Below are 22208 nucleotides of genomic sequence, written 5' to 3'. Positions count from 1 at the left end.
TCTTACAGCTGCACCTCACACTTCCTGTCACAACTACTGCAGCAGAGAGGTTTTTCAAAATTAAAAATTATCAAGAATTATTTACGGAGCACCATGACAGAAGGTAGATTGCGTGCGCTTGCCATCTTCAGCATCGAACATGAAAAAATAAATAAATAAATAAATAAAATAAAATAAAATAAAAAATAAAAAATAGAGAAATTCTTGTTCCTGAAGAACCGAAGGTTGGTATTCAACCTTTTTTCCTCGTGTACCCCCAGACAGAGTTCGCTATCCAATTGTGTAGCCCTGAAGCTGTTTAAAAGAAATTAAGCCAAAACTAACTTATTAAACTTAGTACACATGATCTGTTGATTAAAAGGTGGGGGGCAAATAGAGACCCAACAAAAAGACAATCAGTGTGTCAGCGAAAAGACCATTTACAGGGGAATAAAGTGTGCATCCGAAAAATTAACATGGGAACTTTCAAAACATATGGGAGACATCGAGTTCTACTGAGAAGGATTTTCCCCTCATCCTCCCTCATAATTCGTACACTGAGGACAATGTTAACTTTAGAAGTAACGTATTAATGAAATGACTGAGCTTGTTTCCGCGACGCCAACGCCTCTATTCTTGGTCCAATCTTCGAGAGTGCGAGAATCAGAGCTGATTCTGGATCCAAGCAATTTATGTGCTTCGTTTTTATTGATGTTAATGCAGACGATCTCTGTTCACACAAATATGTTGATGGAAATGGAAGTTGTGAAATACTCACTAATTTCACTGTACTCTGTTCGAGCATAAACACAAAAGTCACAAATTGACAAGTTATCGAATTCTATTTGCAGTGAACTGTCAACAGATTTCCAGCAGACCCCCAGAAACATCTTCCGGTACCCCGGATTGAATAATACTGGTGTAAACAGTTCTTAAAAATTTTGTATTCCCTTCCATTCCAAGTGAAATATAGTGATAGTAATGCTTACAATATCTCTCCTTAGTTTTACCATGTGTGTTTGTGTGTTGCGTGTTCCGATGTGACGATACAAGAAGAGTTTCCCTTCCGTTTTATTCTAGGCAATGAGAGTACTGTGTTTTACGCGAGAACACAAAAATATTCTACGTTAATTTTTCTCTGTGTGGAATGTAGTTACAGTATAATCCCAGATAACCGAAACCTGAATTATCCGAAATCGCAAATCCAAAGACATGTACTGTATTGTACGGGAATAATCTAGAGAACGGGGACGCGCTAGGCTGTGCCTAATCCATATGCCATAAGGATAAACTATTGCAGTACTAACTACTAATAGAATACAGATGTACTGTAGTCCTAAAAATGTTCATTTAACTTACAAAAACTAAAAACTGAAACCACTGGCGTAGGGATGCGCTCGAGTCGAGACATGTCTCGAATCTCGACTCGACTCGACTCGAATTCGAGTCGAGATTCGAGTCGAGACACACTTTGTAAAATTCGAGACGAGTCGAGACAAACGTATTTCTCGACTCGAATTTTCGAGTCGAGACACGAGTCGAGTCGAGACGGCTCTTAAAAATCTCGACTCGACTCGAATGTCTCGAAAATTTTTCTATAATTTTTAATATTATTTTGAAGAAAGTATTCACTCAGAAACAGCCTTGAAACCAATTCCAGCTTTTATTCCTTCAGAAAGGTACAGAACGCATAAAATTAATAATTAATCTTTAAAGATCAAGATTTAATTTTCAGCTCAATTCAGTTAATTAGAACTAATAGTTAATGTTGTTGTATTTGGTTGTACTGCAAATATAATGATAATAATAATAATTGATTATCTAGTTTGTATAAAACTATTATCCGTAGTTTAAATCTAGTTTGTATAAAACTATTGCGATAAAGTGAACTTCATAAATTCTCTGAATGAGCAGTTGATAGTCTATAGTAATTTAGCATAGTTATAATTATTGTTTTTGTTCCCATGAACGCAATAGGGTTACGTAACTTCTGGATTATTCGCTTGCCCAACTATTTTGAGGCTTTAATATGTTGCAGCATATCAAGAGCTACGGATAATATATAATGAAACATTTGTTGTACATCACATATTGTGATACGAGACTATTTTACATAGTATATCTTATCTAATATAAATAAAATAAAGAGTTTGTTTGTGAGTTTGTCTGTCTGTTTGTGTGCGACCTGGGGACCAGACGAGTGGACCGAGAGTTCCCAAAATTTGGTCACGGGTACCTTGGTCCAGGCCCCAGATCAAGACGAAGCGTTTATTTTTAAATTTCGAACCAGGGGGGTCTCGGAGGGGACGTTTACTGGGACCGACCTGAGGACCAGACAAGTTGACCGAGAGTTACCAAATTTTGGTCACGGATACCTTGGTCCAGGTCCCAGTCTAAGGCAAAGCGTTTTTGTCAAAATTGTAACCAGGGGGTCTCAGGGGCGCGTTTACCGAGACATGTAGTAAAAGTAATCCAAATTGATCGACATTAGTGTCAAATCCATAGTTTTCACGGTCGCTGAGATCAATGGTGACACTTCCATCAGCGATGACTTGCAAATTCAGCTACCACTGTACGCGGGCCGGGTGTCAGCGGGTGAGGAATACCGAGACATGTATAAATAGCCCATATTGATTGATACTAGTGTCAAATCCATAGTTTTCGCGGTCGCTAAAATGAATGGTGATACTTCCACAGGTGTTGACTTCCAAATACAGCCCCCATGCTAAGAATGGGTATATTAAGCTAGTATTACAGTAAATGGACTGCTTGGATGCCAAGAACTAGTACAGATAAGTACCATTCACTTCTGTGAATAGGTATTTTTTTAAAGGATTTTTGTAAACACTAAATTATAAAACAATGAACTACATACAGTAGTTATGGTTTTGGTTCCCAACATAAAAGAAATATGAATTGTTCATGAGATATTGAACTTTAACTTTCACTCCTGGAAAATTTCAATTTTGGAGTTAGGCCACTTGGCATCGAAGCAGTTCACTGTAAGATAAATACATTCCGCACATTAGTAACATAGTTGTTCAGGAGACTTCGATTTCCATCCTCTCAAATGAAAGCTGCACAGAGAAAAATCCGTTCTCCGGACAGCGGTATATTGTACAAATATACGTTATCCTCTTGCTTACTACAGAAATCAGTACGGAGCACACGTTATCCATATGCTACATAGGCACTGCCCTTCGATGTTACATGATGCGGTTGCAGGATGTCTGACATGTAACAGTTTTCCGTAGTTCACATGCATATACTTATGTTACATTCCTCAGCTGTATGTTATATACGTATATTTGTATGTGAGATGCTGACCGTCTATATTGTTTCATACGGAAAGTACGTATTGATGGAACACTTATACAGAAAGTATTATAAAACATGCGTTTTCAGTTATACGTCTGCTGTACGTTAAGTCCAAAAACTACAGGAATTATGCATGTAACCTATCTTTTTAAGTATGTCACCTACAATTTTTTTTCTCAGTGTGAACGATTGCTTGGTACATGCTGACTATATAGGAGAAATAGTGTATTAAGTTTTCGAGCTTTGGTGCGTATCCGTATTTACACTCTGATATAACTTTAAGTTCACACTCAAATCGAGCTAATTGTTTAATGCATTTCGAAAGCTTTTGTTTTTATGCAGCTCATTAAGGAAAATCTATTTCATAATCGTAACATTTATGTACTAAGAAACTATGAACGTAAAGTGGACTCGACCTAGCCTCGTGGCTGCTGTGACTCAGTGGCACAGCTTTTACCCTTGGTGTGTGAGGACTCTGATTCTGTGTGTGTGTGTGTGTGTGTGAACTCCGTGGCTAGTGTACGCGTCTTTGTCGTGGAAGACTCGGCGCGAGCTCATGTAGTTCGGATTCCACGTTAATCAGTAGATCTACACTTCATATATCCTCGCTGCTGAAAGAGACGGTAAAGTCAAAATCAACTCAACAATATATATGTGTGTGTGCTTATGTGAATTTCCTCGTGGCTGTATGGTTAACACATACACCTTGATCGCGGGAGATTCTGGTTCGATTTACGGTGGAAGCTCATGAAGTTGTTACCGGTATTCCACTTTAAACTGTAGATCCATGCCTCATATAACCATAGATATAATATATATGCCTTTGATACACTTATTTTCCGACTTGGAAGCCATCGAAAATTTCCGAACACAGAGTCCCGTAGACCGAAAATGAGAAACATGGCTACAGAGTAAAACTGCCATAAAAAATTAAGCTTTTTAGGCTAACTTAATCCTTATATATAATGCAACTAGCTTGGCCAAGCTATAATGAAGGAAATGCTATCATTTGCAACACTCTGACAATAGAAAATGTTCGCCAGGTATTACTATCCTCCCCTCTCCTGCAGAATGAAAACCCTGACTAAAACCCAATATTATATATATATATATATATAGTGGCGGATCTAAGGGGGGGCTATAGGGGCTATAGCCCCCCCTTGACGCTCGGGTATACACTGGATAAAATGGACTTCAATCCTGCTTTACACTGGATAAAACGGAAAAATATGGTTTAGCCCCTCCCTTGATCATATCCTGGATCCGCCCCTGTATATATATAACTATTTTGTGTAATGTAACAAACAGTGGCGGATAGTATTCATGTTTTCTTGCAGAGGTCCTTACGAGGGTTCGCTTCCATCTTCCTCTCCCCAAGAACTAATAAATTAAAAAATTGCGATTACTTGTTAATCTTGTAAAATTGCGATTACTTGTCAATCTTGTACAAAGGACGCAATTAAAGTCCCAGTGTAACACCCCTTCACATTTAGATTTTTGCCCTGGAAGAAAACCAGTTATTATTGTTTCTTGATTTCTCAGTCTCACCTACATAAACATACGAATAGAATTAAAGGATAGGACATGTTTAGAGTGCTTGCACGTGACATCTAACTATATTTCTCATCAAATGTGTCACAGATGAAAATGTCCGTTTGTACTGCCTCTATTTTCTGGTACACATGTTTCATTTATGTTATGTTGCTAAAATTCGTTAGGAAACAAGTACAGACTGCGCCTGTGTGCCTGACAAAACGTAAATGTACTGGATAATTATTTCTTCACTTTCTTAAAAAAAAAAGTAACACATCTAATGTCGGCTAACGAAAGGAGGTAGCGGACCAAAGATAGCCGTTGTTTACCTAAGGTCGTTACACAGCAGGGGTTTCACTCAGTCAGAGAGAGAGAAAAAAATAATTTAAAGTTTCTACATTTGTTTTGAACTGCAATATACTTCTTCCTTTTATTTTAACAACCATTTCCTTGTCATTTGTCTGCATCAGAAAAAAATGCAAAAAAATCACTAGAATGTGCCTATTTACCCAAAGTACGTACTAGATCACTAGTTCAATAGTAAAATCACTAAATCTAGTATTATACGAAATCATAAATGTGGCATCCCTGGGTTGGAGCGAAAGTAATGGTTGAAGTAAAAACTAGTCCGTATTTCTACTGCGTTCTGTTGTTGAATTCACAGAAATGTTCAAAAATAAATTCAAGAAGTAAAACACGATCCTACAAAAGACTGTTTACTTGCTCACTGGTTTTAGTATTGTGAACTGAAACTCAAGTCGCAGTCATGTTGAATACTTCTGTCCCTTTCTAGTAGTTTCTACTTTACAACTTGAGGTAGGATGAGGGTCGAGTCGGAAGCGGTATGTATTGTTTATACTACTTACAATGTTACCCCCCCCCATAAAATATAAATCACCCTTTCTCCCTTCCCTTTTTCGAATACAATGAACCGACTCTTTTGCTGAAGAAAGATGCTAAGAGAAAATTGAAACATCTGTGTCTAAACTTTCTTTGAAGCGCATTCTTTTGTATTTGTAGGGTTTTGCGAGTGTTTTCACGTCAATATGAAGAGATAGTTAGCCAAATCTTTTACCATGGACTCCTGCTGCGAACTGACCGTGAGTAAACATAAACACCCGATCTCGCTGTGCTCAATTTCTCTCGCACACGTGAAATGGGTGTTGTTGTTTCCAAAACAAATAGGAAGTTATCTTGTGCTTTTGCATTTCTGCACGCACACAGGTACCATTGCTATATTTTAATGATCAGAAGAAATATCAAAACCATCCAATATATATGATACGAAACAGCTAACAGAGGGAGGCAAAGATTATAGTATACCAAGTTTTCCGCGTGGTACCATTATGGAGAATAAATATTTGATAAAGTCACGTAGATGCGCTTAAACCTATTCCATCTGTCCTTATAATTTTTCTGGTCTCATCAATTTCTCAGGAAAATACGTACAACATATGTCCAAATTCCATATATACTATTTCTAAACTAATGAGTAAACTCATTAAGAACACCAACTGATATCAATAAACAGGAAAGAAAACAATACTTTATACTTCTATCATTTGGTACACATCTCTATGAAGCACAGCTTGTTTCTTTTCGAAATAGCTCCTTCGTGTCACAGCTGTGGTTAGTTTTGTTTTGTGTTAGGATGAAAGAGAGAAATGCAACATTTGCTTCGCGGTGAAGTTATATATATATTATTAAGATGAGCGGTGATAAGCGAGGTTTAACAAAGAGTGCCTTTCGGATGCACAATTTAACGGGTAGTTGCAGTCCGTGTTGAGAATTGAACCAAAGCTATGTAAGACATGTCAATATTGAGCTCTTTTGTGGTAAAAGTGAACTTCAGAAACACACAAAAGACTTGAAACATCAAACTAATGTAAAGCAATTGAAAAATAGCCTACCTATCGCTGCATCTTTTCTGTGGCTAGGAACATGCAGTGTGTAGCAACAAGAATCGTGTTAAGGACTTTCTTTTTTCGAACATAACATTCCCTTCCACACCATAAAAGACAATATAATGTTTGTTAAAAGAAAGTGCACATAATATTTTTAAATTTTGTTTGTGATCCTATCATGCATAATTATAAATAATGCATTTCATACTACGAGAATGAGTTCAACTATATGTCATGGCCCCTCTAAAGCGGGGCCGCGGTGGCTCAGTGGTAGATCGTTCACCTCTGGTGCTTGGGGACCCTGGTTCGATCCCAGCTCGCACCAAGTGAACTTTGTGGTGGACAAACACCGTGTGCATGGGTTTCCTCGGGGTTCTTCCGTTCCTCCCACTTTCTTCATTCCACGATTTCACTAATTTCTCATCATCACCCCTCTCCTTTAGCCTAACCGGCATAACCGTGGGACGTAAAACTCAAAGATTTCACTTCATTTTTTCCCTCGAAAGCGATATCTTTCAAAATTATTTATTGTTAGATATTGTAAATTTACGGTATCTATTTTAGTGGACGGGAAATTTTGCATCTAATCGGATAATTTCGTGGCTTCTAACAGGAATTCGCAGTTACGAAATTTGCATCACTGTCTTTTGAAAGGATGCCTAGAAAAAATACTACTAGAAAATAACTGAAAACACAAAATGGATTTGATAGCCAAATTCACGTCATCTTGGTTCGTCATCATTTTTCTTTAAATATTTGTATTTAGTATTAGATTAGAGTTTAGTGTCCCTTTCAGCATCAAGGCTATATGAGGCGTGAACTTACAAATTAACGTGGGTTCAGAACCACAGGAGTTCCCATCGGAAATCGAACCTAGGTCTCCCGCACCAAAGACGCGTACGCTAATCATATGGACAAGGGTGTTCGATATTTAGTAATGTGTACATAAAGTTGTGAAATTGCGCTTGTATAATGGAATGCAATTCCTTCTACTGACATAAACCTTCACAATACTTAGCTGGACAAAGTATCTTTAAAAAGAAAATGTCACTCTTTATGTTTCAGTTCCTGGTTCGACTGAAGGATGGAACAAATTGCAATGAGCGTGTTTGGATCCTACGTTGTGTAGTTGATTCATCATAAACTTGTATTTGATACGGATATGAACTATTACACTTATTTGGTGTTTATTTCTAAATAAGTCCTAATACAATTTCATAAAGTTGTAATTCTTCTTTAGTTTGTATCACTTTACACAATGACAAATCCAAAAGGTGTGTTGTATCGGTGCAGTACCAGTTTTTCACGTTTTTCAAAATGTTCCAAAACCCAAAGAATAATCTTTAATTTCTGATATTTTAGTCGTCACAAATTACAATTTTATAATGTAGTCAATGTAACGTCCCGTTCAGCAGCGAGGCTATGTGAGACGTGGACCTACTGATTAACGTGGAATCCGAACCACATGAACTCCCACCGGGAATCAAGCCCAGGTTTTCCACGCCAAAGGCAAGTATACTAACCGTTAGCCACGAAGGAGCTCCACCATAATTTTAGTGGGCGATAAGAAATATTTCGCCAGTGCTTTTACAATAAATAAAATTTTATAAGTATTAAAGAATAGTGGTAAGAGATTTTATAATAGCTCTTTTATTTATGAGATATGAGTATTTAAAAAAAAACAACTAAAGAATAGGTTGGCGGAACCACAAAAGACTCGTAAAATAAACTTTCTTATAAATACATACGCACCTTACTCACCTTTTATAATTGCCATGCTTACGTTCTCCATAAAAACAGAAATTCTCTTTTAATGATACTTTACACAAGATCATGAAGTGGGTTCAAATTTAATTAAAGGCAAAATACAATACAATAATCCACAAATATTGCCTCAAGTGAGTTTAAAGATTTCTAAACACTAGTGCGAAACCGGGCTCTGCCGTTGCGATCGATTTACAGGTCTTGAGACGAAAGTAAGAAGGGACTTACGCACACAGTAAGTAAAAACAATTAATATGCCTGTAACTTTCCCCCAAATGGGTGTATCTTAAAACTAACCTCACCATTATTTTTCTAATTAAATTCTAGCCCGAAATTATGTATCATATTACCCTATTCCCATTTTGAAAACTTGACCTTAATTCAAAATGGCGGATTTCAAGATGGCTGCCATCAAGGTCATATCTACCATACGACTTCCCCCAGGACTTATATGTATCCACATGGTTTTTCTTCACTTTTCTTCATTAACGCTCCGTTTACAAAGGGTAGCAAGGGACTTCTGTAGTAATCTCTAATAACCACATCACAACTCTTAAAAGTTATTATAAAAATAGAAAACATGCACCATGGCAAAAATTTGTCATCACAAGTACCGGTAATGCCTTCTATCAGCAAAGTAAAGCATACATACCTTCTATCAGCAAAAAAAGTTTCATTGAAGTTGGAGCCGTACATTTGAGTGATGTCCCTTGTGGGATGTGATTGAACGTGACGTCAGAACACATCGCCCCCCTTCCCGGAATTTACGGGAATTAGGTGACCTGAGTGAGCACATGTGGTGCCAGCTCTCTCCAGCGACCTATCAAGGATCATTGCGTGTATGCCAAGACGTGTCGCCGTTTTTATCCATGCCAAAAGTCGACATACTGACAATTAGGTAGGTAGTCATGATGGTCTGGCTGATGTGTGCGTATATTTTAACTCGTACATTTTGTCTCGACTCGAATTTCGAGACGTCTCGACTCGAATTCGAGTCGAGTCGAGACAGAGACTGTCGAGTCGAGACACGAGTCGAGACAGAAACATATTTTCGAGTCGAGACACGAGTCGAGACAACATTTTCTCGAGACGAGTCGAGACAGGCTTTAATCTCGACTCGACTCGACTCGAATGCATCCCTACACTGGCGTAACAGATCTTAAGTTCTGAGTCGGCCTCAACGCCATATGTTAATGACTGGTGGACCCACGACCACCTGAGTGACGAACAGGTGGTCAGCCCATTGCGTCACCCTCCCCCAACAGGCGTATCACATCTCAGTTTTCCTTACGACGCTGGGCAGACGCCAAACATTTGGAGTACTCCAGGGAAGGATTGAACTCGAGATCACGTGGATATGAATAAAACGCTCTCACCACTAGACTATGGAGCTCCTTACCTTTAATAAAGAACGTAAGTGTAGCCTACAAAGAGAGTTTTGAACTTATTTGATCTTCAAAACATTTCAGATAAATAAAAAATGCTGTAGTACAGGCCCGGTAATAGATGTCCATGACTTAACAAAAAATATCCGAAATAACCACCCTACCCTAGTTCGGTTAACCGGGGTTATATTGTATTATTATTATTATTATTATTATTATTATTATTATTATTATTATTATTATTATTATTATTATTATTATTATTATTATTATTATTATTATTATTCGTAGTAACTGTAATCATAGTGGTAATACTGTTAACATTGTAAAATGATACATTAGTATGCAATAGAAATTGTAAATAAAGTTCGAGTAACACATGACCTTTTGTTCAGTTTTTGCGGGGGGGGCCCGAAACCGGTATCGCCGCCACTGGTTCCACCGTTATATCCTTTAGGCTAAGGGAGACGATGATTAAAGTAAATGAATGATTATGGAAGAATTGGTGAAAGAGAAAGTGGGAGGAAACGGGAGTACCCCGAGAAAACCTACGGACTTTACCGGGACTCGAACCAGGAACAACACGCACAAGAGCTAATCTCTCCATTGAGCCACCGCACCCCGGAAAGTGCAGAAGGTAGATCCCCAAGCCCAGAGTAACACGTGGAGGCATTTGCTAGTAATCGAACAAATTAATAATGTTGGAATTAGCATATACTAGAAGGAAACCCATTTAACTGAAATTCAAAGGAGGTGTAGCCCTTACCTATACTCAAATGTAGAATGTCAAAGAGTTAAATGTGTGTTTTTTTCTGTAAAAAAAATTGCGGTCGAGTTGTCAAAATTTGCATAAGCACTTAATTATTTTGACATGCTGAACACAATCAAATAAGAGAAAAAAATAACTTTCTTTTCTGCTTCATCAGAACGTTTGCTTGTTACATAACGAACTGATGGACAGAGAAAATTTATAATAGGATCATTTTCAACGAGTGTGTGTGTCTGTGTGTTATTTGCGAATTTTTCAATTATGAGCCCTCCATTCTATTGAATATCAAAAAGTATCTGGAAGAGGTCATGGAATTTTTCGCGTCACACACCATTCCCGAGATATTGGTCAAAAAATGTTCTGATTTCGCAAGATTTAAGGAGCCATATCTCGGGAACCGTAAGTCATAAAGAAATGATATTAGTGTTGATCAATACTTAAGAGGATGGTGAACATTTTGGTACCAAATAGTAACCAGTGGCCACTGGCCAACTGGCTACCGTTCCCCAAATATTGACCAAAACATTTCCGATTTCGGGAGATTGAAGGAGCCATATCTTGGGAACCGTAAGTCATAGAGAAATGATATTGGTGTTGAATAATACCTAAGGGGGTGGTGAACATTTTGGTACCAAATAGTGACCGGTGACCCCTGGTTATATCTGCATTTTCAGTATAGGCTATATACTGTGATAAAAATAAAGCTAATTCAATAGATCCCCTAATACGCAGGTTCCAAATATGTAATTCTCAACTAATTTATTTTATATATATATATATATATATATATATATATATATATATATATATATATATATATATATATATATATATATATATATATATATATATATATATATATAAATGGAACTGGCTATCATAACCGTACATAGGAAGATTCAGTATTGTAGCTTGAAATAAATATCTTATGCTCCAAAGAAAAAATACACTTTTAATTTCTCTTATAAATATGGGTACTGACCTCTTGTGGAAGAAAGATGGTTAGCAAGGATTTTTAGAAGCTTTTGCATTATTTTGTCAAGCACTTTATAACTTAAGCAATGCGTAACAGATAATGAATTATCTGAAAAACTCCAGCTGAGAGCACCATAGGGGTTCTTGACCCTTTCGGTAGATCATAAGAGTTCTAATTATCAAGGCTTCCGCATTTTAAACTCCCACCCGATTGGGCTAATCAAACTTTGATATGTAGTGTTTGTCAGCTTTGAAAAGATGACACACAAACGCCGTATATAAGATTATAATACAACTATACGTCAACGGATTTCCTTTATGAAATTATCATAGGACGTTGATATTTCCGTGTTCTATTAGCAAGTCATCAACAAAATAACTTAAAGTTTCTTGAAGGAATACTTCATGTTACTTATTACTGTCATTTCTTTTTTTTTTCTGTCAATGTACTGCAGGAGTAACGCAACTTAAATATAGTTACCAAACCATTTTATGACGTCACGCATAAAAGTTGTATAGCTTTATAATCTGTGGACGGACGAGAAAAGAGACCATCAAAAAAGTTTGCCTCCAGCATGATTTGGTAGCAGAGGCACAGTTTGGCAACACTGCCAGTTCAGTCTCCCGTGTTCTATAAACAAGAAAAAGGCAGCCAACGGAGGTGAAGGCAAAATATACAGCATCTAGTCAGTGTTGCGTTCAGAGATGAAGGTGTTTGTTGCAATTGTATCGCTGGTGTTCACACCAACGGCTCTTGTAGGAGCATCTGTGATAGTTCCAAATGACAGACAACGAAGATCATACTACACAAGTTATCAGTGCCCAGATGTGAAACCACAACAGAAATTGGATCTTGATCAGGTAAGAACGGTCTTTGCTTCTTGTTACTCCGCGAAGAAGTAGGGAAAACAAAAAAGATAGAAAAGAAAAAAGACAGTCGATTTTCTTATTTCAAACACATACCACATTCTCATTCTCTGACACACACAAGATCATTGCAAGACCGGTTTCTTTTTCTTTTTTTGCCTTTCATAATTTTTACATTCACTAACCAGGTCGTAAGGTCTTTCATTGGCTCTCGCATTTTGTGCTAACGAGAACATGTCTTAAAAAGAGAAATATAGAATTATTTCTGAAACGAAAACGAAAACAATTGAGAAATACAGTACAAAATTAATCACAACAAATCTTGTTCTATGGAACACGATACAAAAATAGTAATTGTAATAATTTCAAAACGCAAAGTTTTTTTTTTTTTTACAATAACTTTTTTTCTTGTTTTGTTTGTTTGCTTGTTTGCGAAATAGTAACCTAAACCACATATTTGCCAGGTATTATGTAGTGTGCAAATTGTTACGAAGTATAGGTAATACGTAACACGTATTACATGATAATAAATACCTTATTGAATGTGACGAGTAATTTAAAAAAAAATGTGAAGTTATTTCTTTGAGCACGTGCAGTAGATATTGATGTATTTTTATGACAATAAGTTTGGTTAATGAACCAGAACATAGGCCATTTCTTCTGCGGTTTTTAAAGTTTTAATAGAGTATCAGTGCATAAAATTATGATGAAATAATCCTTGATCATCTTCATTTTAAAGTTTTTTTTTTCTTTAAGTGTGTTAATCTTTAGTGTGTACTCTACGCTGAAACACGAAAATATCCAATCAGCAATATTTGCATCCATGTCCGGATCCGCAGATGATATATATATATATATATATATATATATATATATATATATATATATATATATATATATATATATATATATATATATATATATATATATAAGGGTCAATCCAAGGGGGGTTATAGGGGCTATAGCGCCCCTTGATCCTCAGGTATACACTGGATAAAATGGACTTCAATTCTGTTTTACACTGGATAAAGCGGCAAACTATGGTTTAGCCCCCCTCTCTTGATCATATCCTAGATCCGCCACTGTATATATATATATATATATTAGCTATTTTTTCAAGTGCTATCGCATTGTAGCTTGCTTCACAAATTATAGAAAGGCCATACAAACGAGAATTTGTAGCTCAAAATCACTGGCACCAATCCCGGTGGGATAATGGAGACATGATCCTCCAATCTTGTAAGTCGGAGGGATTGTTCCCCCCTAAATAATCCGATTAAAACTGTGTTTTTAGGTGAGAAATGTGATTATTTGTGTCCGACTGCCACAAAGGAAAGTGGGATAAAATTGATGTCCCTTGCTGTATAATATACAACAGGGTTCACTTTAGAAATCAGATTCATCTACCGTAAAATGAGTCTCATCTCCTCCCATCCCCAGAATAAGTCTCAAAATGCCCGCCTCCCAATGTTGAAGACATCTCTGCTCCCCTGATCCTCCACAGCATTGTTTATCATCTTCATAAGTATTTTGAACATCGCTTAAAAAAATATATGGGAACGGTCTTTCCCGTTACCTCAATGTTGAAGACAGGTTTGCGCCTATGCTCAAAATGCGATGTATGCACCCATGACAGGCATGCGCCCAAAGTATTTTTTGGAGGAAGGGAGCCCAATACGTCTATATAATATTAAACCTGTATTATTCTGCAACCGAAAATACGGCAAGGAATTGTTAATTACTGCCACCTATATTTTTAGAAAAAAATGATACAACTAGATTTTTTTATAAAAAAAAGAAAAGGTGCAGATCAGGTGTAAAATCAAATCTAGTCTACAACAATAATTTCTGTGTTAAAAAAGTATAGTTCTGATTTTTTAAAAAAAAAATCTACAAAGTTAGTCGAGTTACGAAATTTTCGGCGGGGGATCCGGACCCGGTGAGCCCCACTTGTGGGTGCTTCCCTGATCTATGATCATAGTTTATTACTGAGTACGATATTTGTATTACAAGAAAACATATATTGTTGTCATTTCTTTGTGACAGAATGCTGCTCCTCTAACTTGACATAAAGTTCAGTAATAAGTTATACCATCGAAAAACTATTTTCCGTTAGGTGACTATTAGTTTCCCAATAGCAGAGACCAATCCACTACGGACCACATGGCATACTTAGTAGCCGGGTGCACGGTGGTTCAGTGGTAGTGTGCTTACTCCTGATGCATGGGTTTCTTGCTAGATCTCCGGCCAAATAAGTTTGTGGTGGACAACATCGTGTCCGTGGGTTTCTCCCGTTTCCTTCTACATTCTCATTCTATCAATTCTTCCATCATCATTCACTTGCCTTGATCATCTTCTCTTTTAGCCTAAAGGGCATAATCGTGGGACGTTAAACCGACAGATTTCATTTCATATTATTGAAGACATACCAGTAAAGATTGCCTTAAAATGACAGTGAAGACATGTGTTCTTTGACATCGTATTTTTTTTCTTTCAGTATATTAATCACTACTTTTCTGTATTTTTTTAATTAACATATTTATTTGTGTAAATGCCATTCATTCTAGTTTTGGAGCTGCTTTGGTTGAATTAAAAATAAAATATGACTAAAGACTTGTATGTGACACACATAAAAAACCGTTTTATAATAAAATAATAATAATAATAATAATAATAATAATAATAATAATAATAATAATAATAATAATAATAATAATAATAATAATAATAATAATAAGTATTCTGCCCTAACTGGCAGCTCACTTGCCGCAGCTGAGAAGCCTCCATGCACCACGATCCTCCACTAACCTCTTCGTCTTCACGTATGATTTTTCTGTTTTTATATCATCCATAATTGTATAATGGATAATAACGCTGAACAAAATGCAACAACAATCACACAGTCACCAATTACAAAATTGATTAACAAAGAAATTCGTCCTCTCAAATGCAAATTTTAGGCAAGAAGATTGTCAAGTTGATTGTGTAAACGTCATACAATTTCATAGGGCATTGTTAATTTACCGACAAAAACTATCTTCTATATATATTTAATCTCTTCATGTATCCGTTTGAGAGACAAACAAACTCTCAAGAACTGCTTAATGGATCACCATTAATTTTTACCCACTTCCATAAAGGAAATAAGAGTAGTTCGGAAAGCCGGATTCGCGCAGACTTCTAGTGACAAATCGTTTAGATTGCAGTTCCAGGTAAATGTTGAAGCAGATCGTTCTTTCATTAACACGACGCTAGAGTGCCTAATACGACTGTAATGTTATTAGGATTACGCTAATGAGCCTTATAAGAAAGTAATGTTATTAGGATCACGCTAGTGGGCCCTGTAAGATTGTAATGTTATTAGGACCACCCTAGTGGATCTTATAAGATTGTAATGTTATTAGGACCACCCTAGTGGATCTTATAAGATTGTAATATTAATAGGTTCACGCTAGTGGGCCTTATAAGATTGTAATGTTATTAGGATCATGCTAATGAGCATTATAAGATTGTAATGTTATTAGGATCATGCTAATGAGCCTTATAAGATTGTAATGTTATTAGGATCATGCTAATGAGCCTTATAAGGTTGTAATGTTATTAGGATCATGCTAATGAGCCTTATAAGATTGTAATGTTATTAGGATCATGCTAATAAGCCTTATAAGATTGTAATGTTATTAGGATCATACTAATGAGCCTTATAAGATTGTAATGTTATTAGGATCATGCTAATGAGTCTTATAAGATTGTAATGTTATAAGGATCATACTAATGAGCCTTATAAGATTGTAATGTTATTAGGATCATGCTAATGAGCCTTATAAGATTGTAATGTTATTAGGATCACGCTAAAGAGCCCTATAAGATTGTAATGTTATTAGGATCACGGTAGTGGATCTTAAAAGATCGTAATATTATTAGGCTCACAGTACTGGAAATTATAAGATTGTAATGTTAATAGGTTCACCCTAGTGGAGCTTATAAGATTGTAATGAAATTAGGATCACGGTAGTTGACTTATAAGATTGTAATGTTATTAGGATCACGGTAGTGGACTTATAAGATTGTAATGTTATTAGGATCACGTTACTTGGGCTTATAAGATTGTAATGTTATTATAATTATGCTATTGAACTTATAAGATTGTAATGTTGTGAGGATCACGGAGGTAATCCTTATTTATTTATTTATTTATTTATTTATTTATTTATTTATGACTTCTTTTACGTGGCGAAGTTAAGGCTCTGCAGCCTTCTCCGACCACTTAACCACGTGCATACGTTTTTTTAAATAAAAAATACCAATAGATAAAAATATTAACAATTACAAAAGAAAAGTATTAAACCACATAAAAAAGAATATACTACTTAAGTAAAAATAGTTAAACACTTCAAACCAAAAATTGAAAATTGTACTATACAATTTTACTATACTAATTTTCCTCTACAATAGAGGAAAATTAGAATCACGCTAGTGAGCCTTATAAGATATTGATGTTATTGGCCTTAGAAGATTGTGACGTCCGTCCGTTACTCCACATGATAACTCTTGAACGAAAACTAGTTTTTTTGTAATAGACAGGTAGATCGGTTATCTCAATCGACCTTGTTAATGGAATCAATCCGTTAACATGTTTAGGAGGTAACGGTGTCTCTGCATACCCCATTCATTCATAAATGTAAGTTTCGCCTAAGGCTAATACGCAACCATATAAACATTTAAGAATTAGGGTTGCATAAACATTTAGGAAAAATATTCTTAATCCCAAAAAAAGAATGAAATCTTTAAGTTTAACGTCCCACGATTATGCCGGTTAGGCTAAAGGAGACGATGATGATGAGAGATGAGTGAAATGGTGGAATGAAGAAAGTGGGAGAAAACGGGAGAACCCACTAGCACGGTGTTTGTCCACCACAAAGTCCACACGGCGCTAGCTAGGATCGAACTAGGGACCCCAAGCACCCAAGGTGAACGCTCTACCACTGAGCCACCGCGCCCCCGTCTTAATCCATATTAGAAACGCAAGCCCATTCATTCATTCATGGGCATTTCCTACTTACTGCCTTTGGCACAAATTTATTAATTGAGCAAGGCAGCAGATGCAAGGCTATTTACACTGAAATCATTAACAACTAACAACAAAGAAAGAATTGTAAGAAAGCTAGAGCTCATGTTAAAAGTACGTTCCAGCATTCGTCTGGTGAACTGGGGAAAAACCCGGAAAGAACCCCTAAGTCAGAATGACTAATCACCGGATTTGAACTCTAGCCAACCGAATTGCAAAGAAGGAAAAAATGACCAGTAGCCGATCCTCCTCCAAATAGCTGTCACTATCCTTTTGCAGATAAATGTTTGAAACATAATTAAGTACCAGTGAATAATACCGAGTCGTTTTCTAAATTTACATACAAACTTAATGCTCTGATTTTCTTTCTTAACTTCATCCAGAATTTATCAGAATCCTCCCACATTATGAGAAGACCACAAAGGGTATGATCTAACAACATTTAAACCATACTTATTATGTACTGACATGCATGTTTTTAAACGTTGCTAAATGCTTTTTACTGTCCCGTATGATCACTTCATCAATTTGTAATTTTAAGTTATAAATAACGTAACATTGAAACAGTGTTCGAGATCTAAGACTAGGGTCAACTAGTGTTACTCACGAGATTCGTGAAATTTCTGGTCTCGTTAAATCAGTAATCCTCTTTTAAACATAAGACTAGATGACTTCCTTTTCCTTCCTTTGTTGGCAGTTAATGATTTGAATGTCAGGAATTCTCTTCTAAACATAAGACTAGATTACTTCCTTTTCCTTCCTTTGTTGGCAGTTAATGATTTGAATGTCAGGAATTCTCTTCTAAACATAAGACTAGATGACTTCCTTTTCCTTCCTTTGTTGGCAGTTAATGATTTGAATGTCAGGAATTCTCTTCTAAACATAAGACTAGATGACTTCCTTTTCTTTCCCGTGTTGATTGTTAATGATTCAAATGTTAGGAATCTTCTTTTAAACGTAAGACTAGATGACTTCCTTTTCCTTCCCTTGTTGTTTGTTAAAGACTCAAATGTCAAGAATCCTCTTTTAAACGTATGATTAGATGATTTCCTTTTCCTTCCTTTGTTCATTGTTAATGACTCAAATGTTAGGAATCTTCTTTTAAACGTAAGACTAGATGACTTCCTTTTCCTTCCTTTGTTGTTTATCAATGACTCAAATGTTAGGAATCTTCTTTTAAACGTAAGACTAGATGACTTCCTTTTCCTTCCCTTGTTTGTTAAAGACTCAAATGTCAAGAATCCTCTTTTAAACGTAAGATTAGATGATTTCCTTTTCCTTCCTTTGTTGAATGTTAATGACTCAAATGTTAGGAATCTTCTTTTAAACGTAAGACTAGATGACTTCCTTTTCCTTCCCTTGTTGATTGTTAATGATTCAAATGTTAGAAATCTTTTAAACGTAAGACTAGATGACTTCCTTTTCCTTCTCTTGTTGATTGTTAATGATTCGAATGTAAGAACTCTTTTCTAAAGATAAGACTAAGTGACTTCCTTTTTCTTCCACTGTTAATTGTTAATGAATCGAATATCAGGATGGAATGCTCCTTTGAACATAGACTAGCCGAATTGCAAAAATCTCATGATCATCTGAATCCAGTTGTAAACCAGCTACAAAACCCATGACCTCCACTCCATGCGATTCCCAAAATGTGTTCTAATGCCTTGAAATTAAAGTTAAGTTTTGTAATTTTTTTTGTGTATTTGAGAATATGATTTTACAATTTTCCCAAAGATTTTTAGAATCCACACGTATTTATTTTATCTTTTTAAATTTGACTTTTGTCTCTCTCTCTCTCTCTCTCTCTCTCTTTGAAGGGTTCATCTTCTGAAGATTGCACTAGGTTAAGGACACGTCAAGACTCGTGTTAACAGTTAAGATTCAGAGACATTTTTGTTGAATTTAGTGTGAGATGCGTCCTCATTTCATATGAATACAGGCATCTATCCCAACGTGGCTTCTGCTCTTAATTAAAATGTCGCATCCTTGCGTTGACTGCAATATAAATATTTTTGCTTCTTAACTGAAGGTCAATGGGCAACATATGACATAGAAAAAATTATAATTTTCAGTCTGTTCATACTTGGTACTCTCTATTCAACAAATCGTAAGGTTTATTGCTGCAGAAATAAAAATATGTACCTCATATCAAGCCAATCTACCCTTAACCTGTTTCTTGAGATTAATGTTATCATATTTTCAAATTTAAAAAACACGGGGATTTTTGAACATGCGACTTTTATGGCATACTTTTCGCGTGTTTTTCACTATTTCTTGCTTTATTTCTTTTTCTCTTTTTTGAGTTTATTTAACGCCTCATGATTATTCTCCAAGGCTAAAGGATATATTGATGATGATAATGAACGAAATAGTGAAACGAAAAGGATGCGAGAAAACAGAAGAAAAATCCACACACAGAATATTTGTCCATAAGCCCAGTTGTTGGGAGCTAGGATCGAACCAGGGACCCCATACACCAGAAGTGAGCTGTCTACTACTCACCACGGCCAACACCAAAATCTATCTCAGATATGATACTATAATATCATACATACAAAAATGATGAAAAACGCTTGGAAACTTTCGAAGTGTAGGTGTGGAGAAGAATGGAAAGAATTAGCTGGGTCGAGCGGAAAACGAATGAGAGGGTCTTAGAAATGGTGAGGGAGAAAAGAGAACAATTTTAAATATTATTAAGAAGAGGAAGATAAACTGGTTGGGACATTGGCTAAGAAGGAACTCTATCATGAGGAACGTGCTAGCGGGTGTGGCAGGAAAGAGAGGGAGAGGGCGAAGGATATTACAATTGATAGACAATATCAAAACAGAAAAAAATAGTACGTGAAGACGAATAAGTTAGTGAAAGACAGTGGAGCATGGAAGCTTCTCAGTTGTGGCAAGTGTGTTGCCAATATTGGCAGAGTACCTGTGATGATAATGATGATGATGCGTTTAAAGTGAAACAAATATCTTGTTACAATTTTACAGTAATTGTAGCAGCCAAGTTATCTATCGCGTCTGTGGGAGCTCCCTTGTGCCTAAGCGGTTAGGCGTGGGAAAGCCGGGTTCGATTCCCGGTGGGAGCTCATGTAGTTCGGATTCCACGTTAATCAGTAGGTCCACGTCTCATATAACCTCGCTGCTGAAAGGGACGCTAAACTATAATCAACTCATAATCAACTATCGCGTCTGTCCATTGAGCATTTAAATCAATTGTGTAAGTCTCTTTTAAATGCATTATGATTATCCATTGTTATAATTTTAATATTCTGACAGAAGCACAAAGAATACAGTATCGTATTTTGTTAAAACACAAGGTACAAAATGTCGTTCTGCTGTTACTTATCCCAGGAGGAAATAAAAAGCCTTTGAGATGTGATCCTGAAAGTTATTCTAAGCACAAATTTCATGACCAAGTGTCCTATTCTAAATGGTGATGTAAACTACAGGTTGTGAACCATTTCTGACCTTACATTGTTTCTTGCTTATCATGTAGGTGAGATGTACAGCATTTAAATGGTAATAGAATAACCTTTTCGACAATATGCAGCATGTGGCGGTGGTATCTTTGGAAAGGGAGTTATTCATTGAAATTTGGAAACAGTAAGATTATTTAAAGGAATTTGATGGCAACACTGATTCTCAGATTTCCATCAATAACTTCCTTTCCAACCACCACTGTCAGATGTTGCATGTTGTTGGAAAGCTTATTCTGTTACCATTTAAATGCAACCTCTGTGGAATAATTACAGAGGACGAGCATTAAACAATATGTCAAAAATGGATCATAACCTGAAGTTCTCAAACCGTTGAGGATATGACCAATGATCACGAAAGAGCCCACAACAGGACACCAGATTGTTGGGCAGGCTTAGGGAAGTGCCGTACAACCGAAATATCGGAAGTCTACTGTATTAATTTAAGCAGCACTGAATTGTTAAGATTGTGTGTGGACAGAATAGACAGAAAAAAATGTCACAGAAGTGTTTAAAACAAGGTTTTAATGAAACTAATTTTTACTTCGTTTTGTCCATGTTGAACATATACACAAATGAATTAGATTACTGATTGGATGCCTTAATATCAGCAACCAACTATACTTTGAAGTTATTTGAGTTGCATAACTTTAGGATTCTATTCTTTAGAACCCAAAAAATTCCTTGCTAGATCATTTCTTCGAAATACCTAATATTTTGATTGATTGATTGATTGGGGATGTAACTTCCTGTTCAGTACAAGCTTATATGAGATGACTAATTATAAGGTATCCAAACCACTTCGTCCATCGAGAATTGAAGCCAAGACCTCTTGTACCATAGGCGCACACTCTAGCTAGTAGACCAGTGGGGAAACCCAGATGGAAGTAGGGTTGCCCGCGAGACAAGACAGAAATTTCTTGATGGCATCGGAGACGAGACAAAGCTCTGCCTCAAGACGAGGTAAATAGATTTTGAGGAAAGAAGTATTCAAAACAAGGTTTTAAGAAAATATTTTTTTCTTCGCTTTGTCCACGTTGAAGATATACAGATATTTGTTAATGTAATGGAAACACTCGGAGTTGGGACACATCAGATGTCTGGGTTGGCAATGATGAGGTTGCGATCACGGCGCTGAACTATTGATGGTGCAGTCTTAGGGGAAACTCC

The 22208-nt window shown here is 36.3% G+C and overlaps 1 protein-coding gene across 1 annotated transcript in view; it reads left to right on the top strand.

Annotated features, from left to right (window-relative positions):
* Nucleotides 1–12214: 12214 nt before the first annotated feature.
* The window catches only part of LOC145692032 (uncharacterized), a 163479-nt gene continuing 153485 nt past the window's right edge, over nt 12215–22208 (top strand). Inside the window, exon 1 of the mRNA XM_081767326.1 lies at nt 12215–12488. Within this exon, the coding sequence (XP_081623452.1) occupies nt 12333–12488 (156 nt within the window). The 5' untranslated portion in view covers nt 12215–12332. The remainder of the gene's footprint in view (nt 12489–22208) is intronic.

Source organism: Thermobia domestica, chromosome 8 (genome assembly GCF_964235325.1).
Source record: "Thermobia domestica chromosome 8, izTheDome1.hap1.1, whole genome shotgun sequence".
Lineage (NCBI taxonomy): Eukaryota > Metazoa > Arthropoda > Insecta > Zygentoma > Lepismatidae > Thermobia > Thermobia domestica.
The sequence above is the reverse complement of the archived record's forward strand: the minus strand, read 5'-3'. Positions and strand labels throughout refer to the sequence as shown.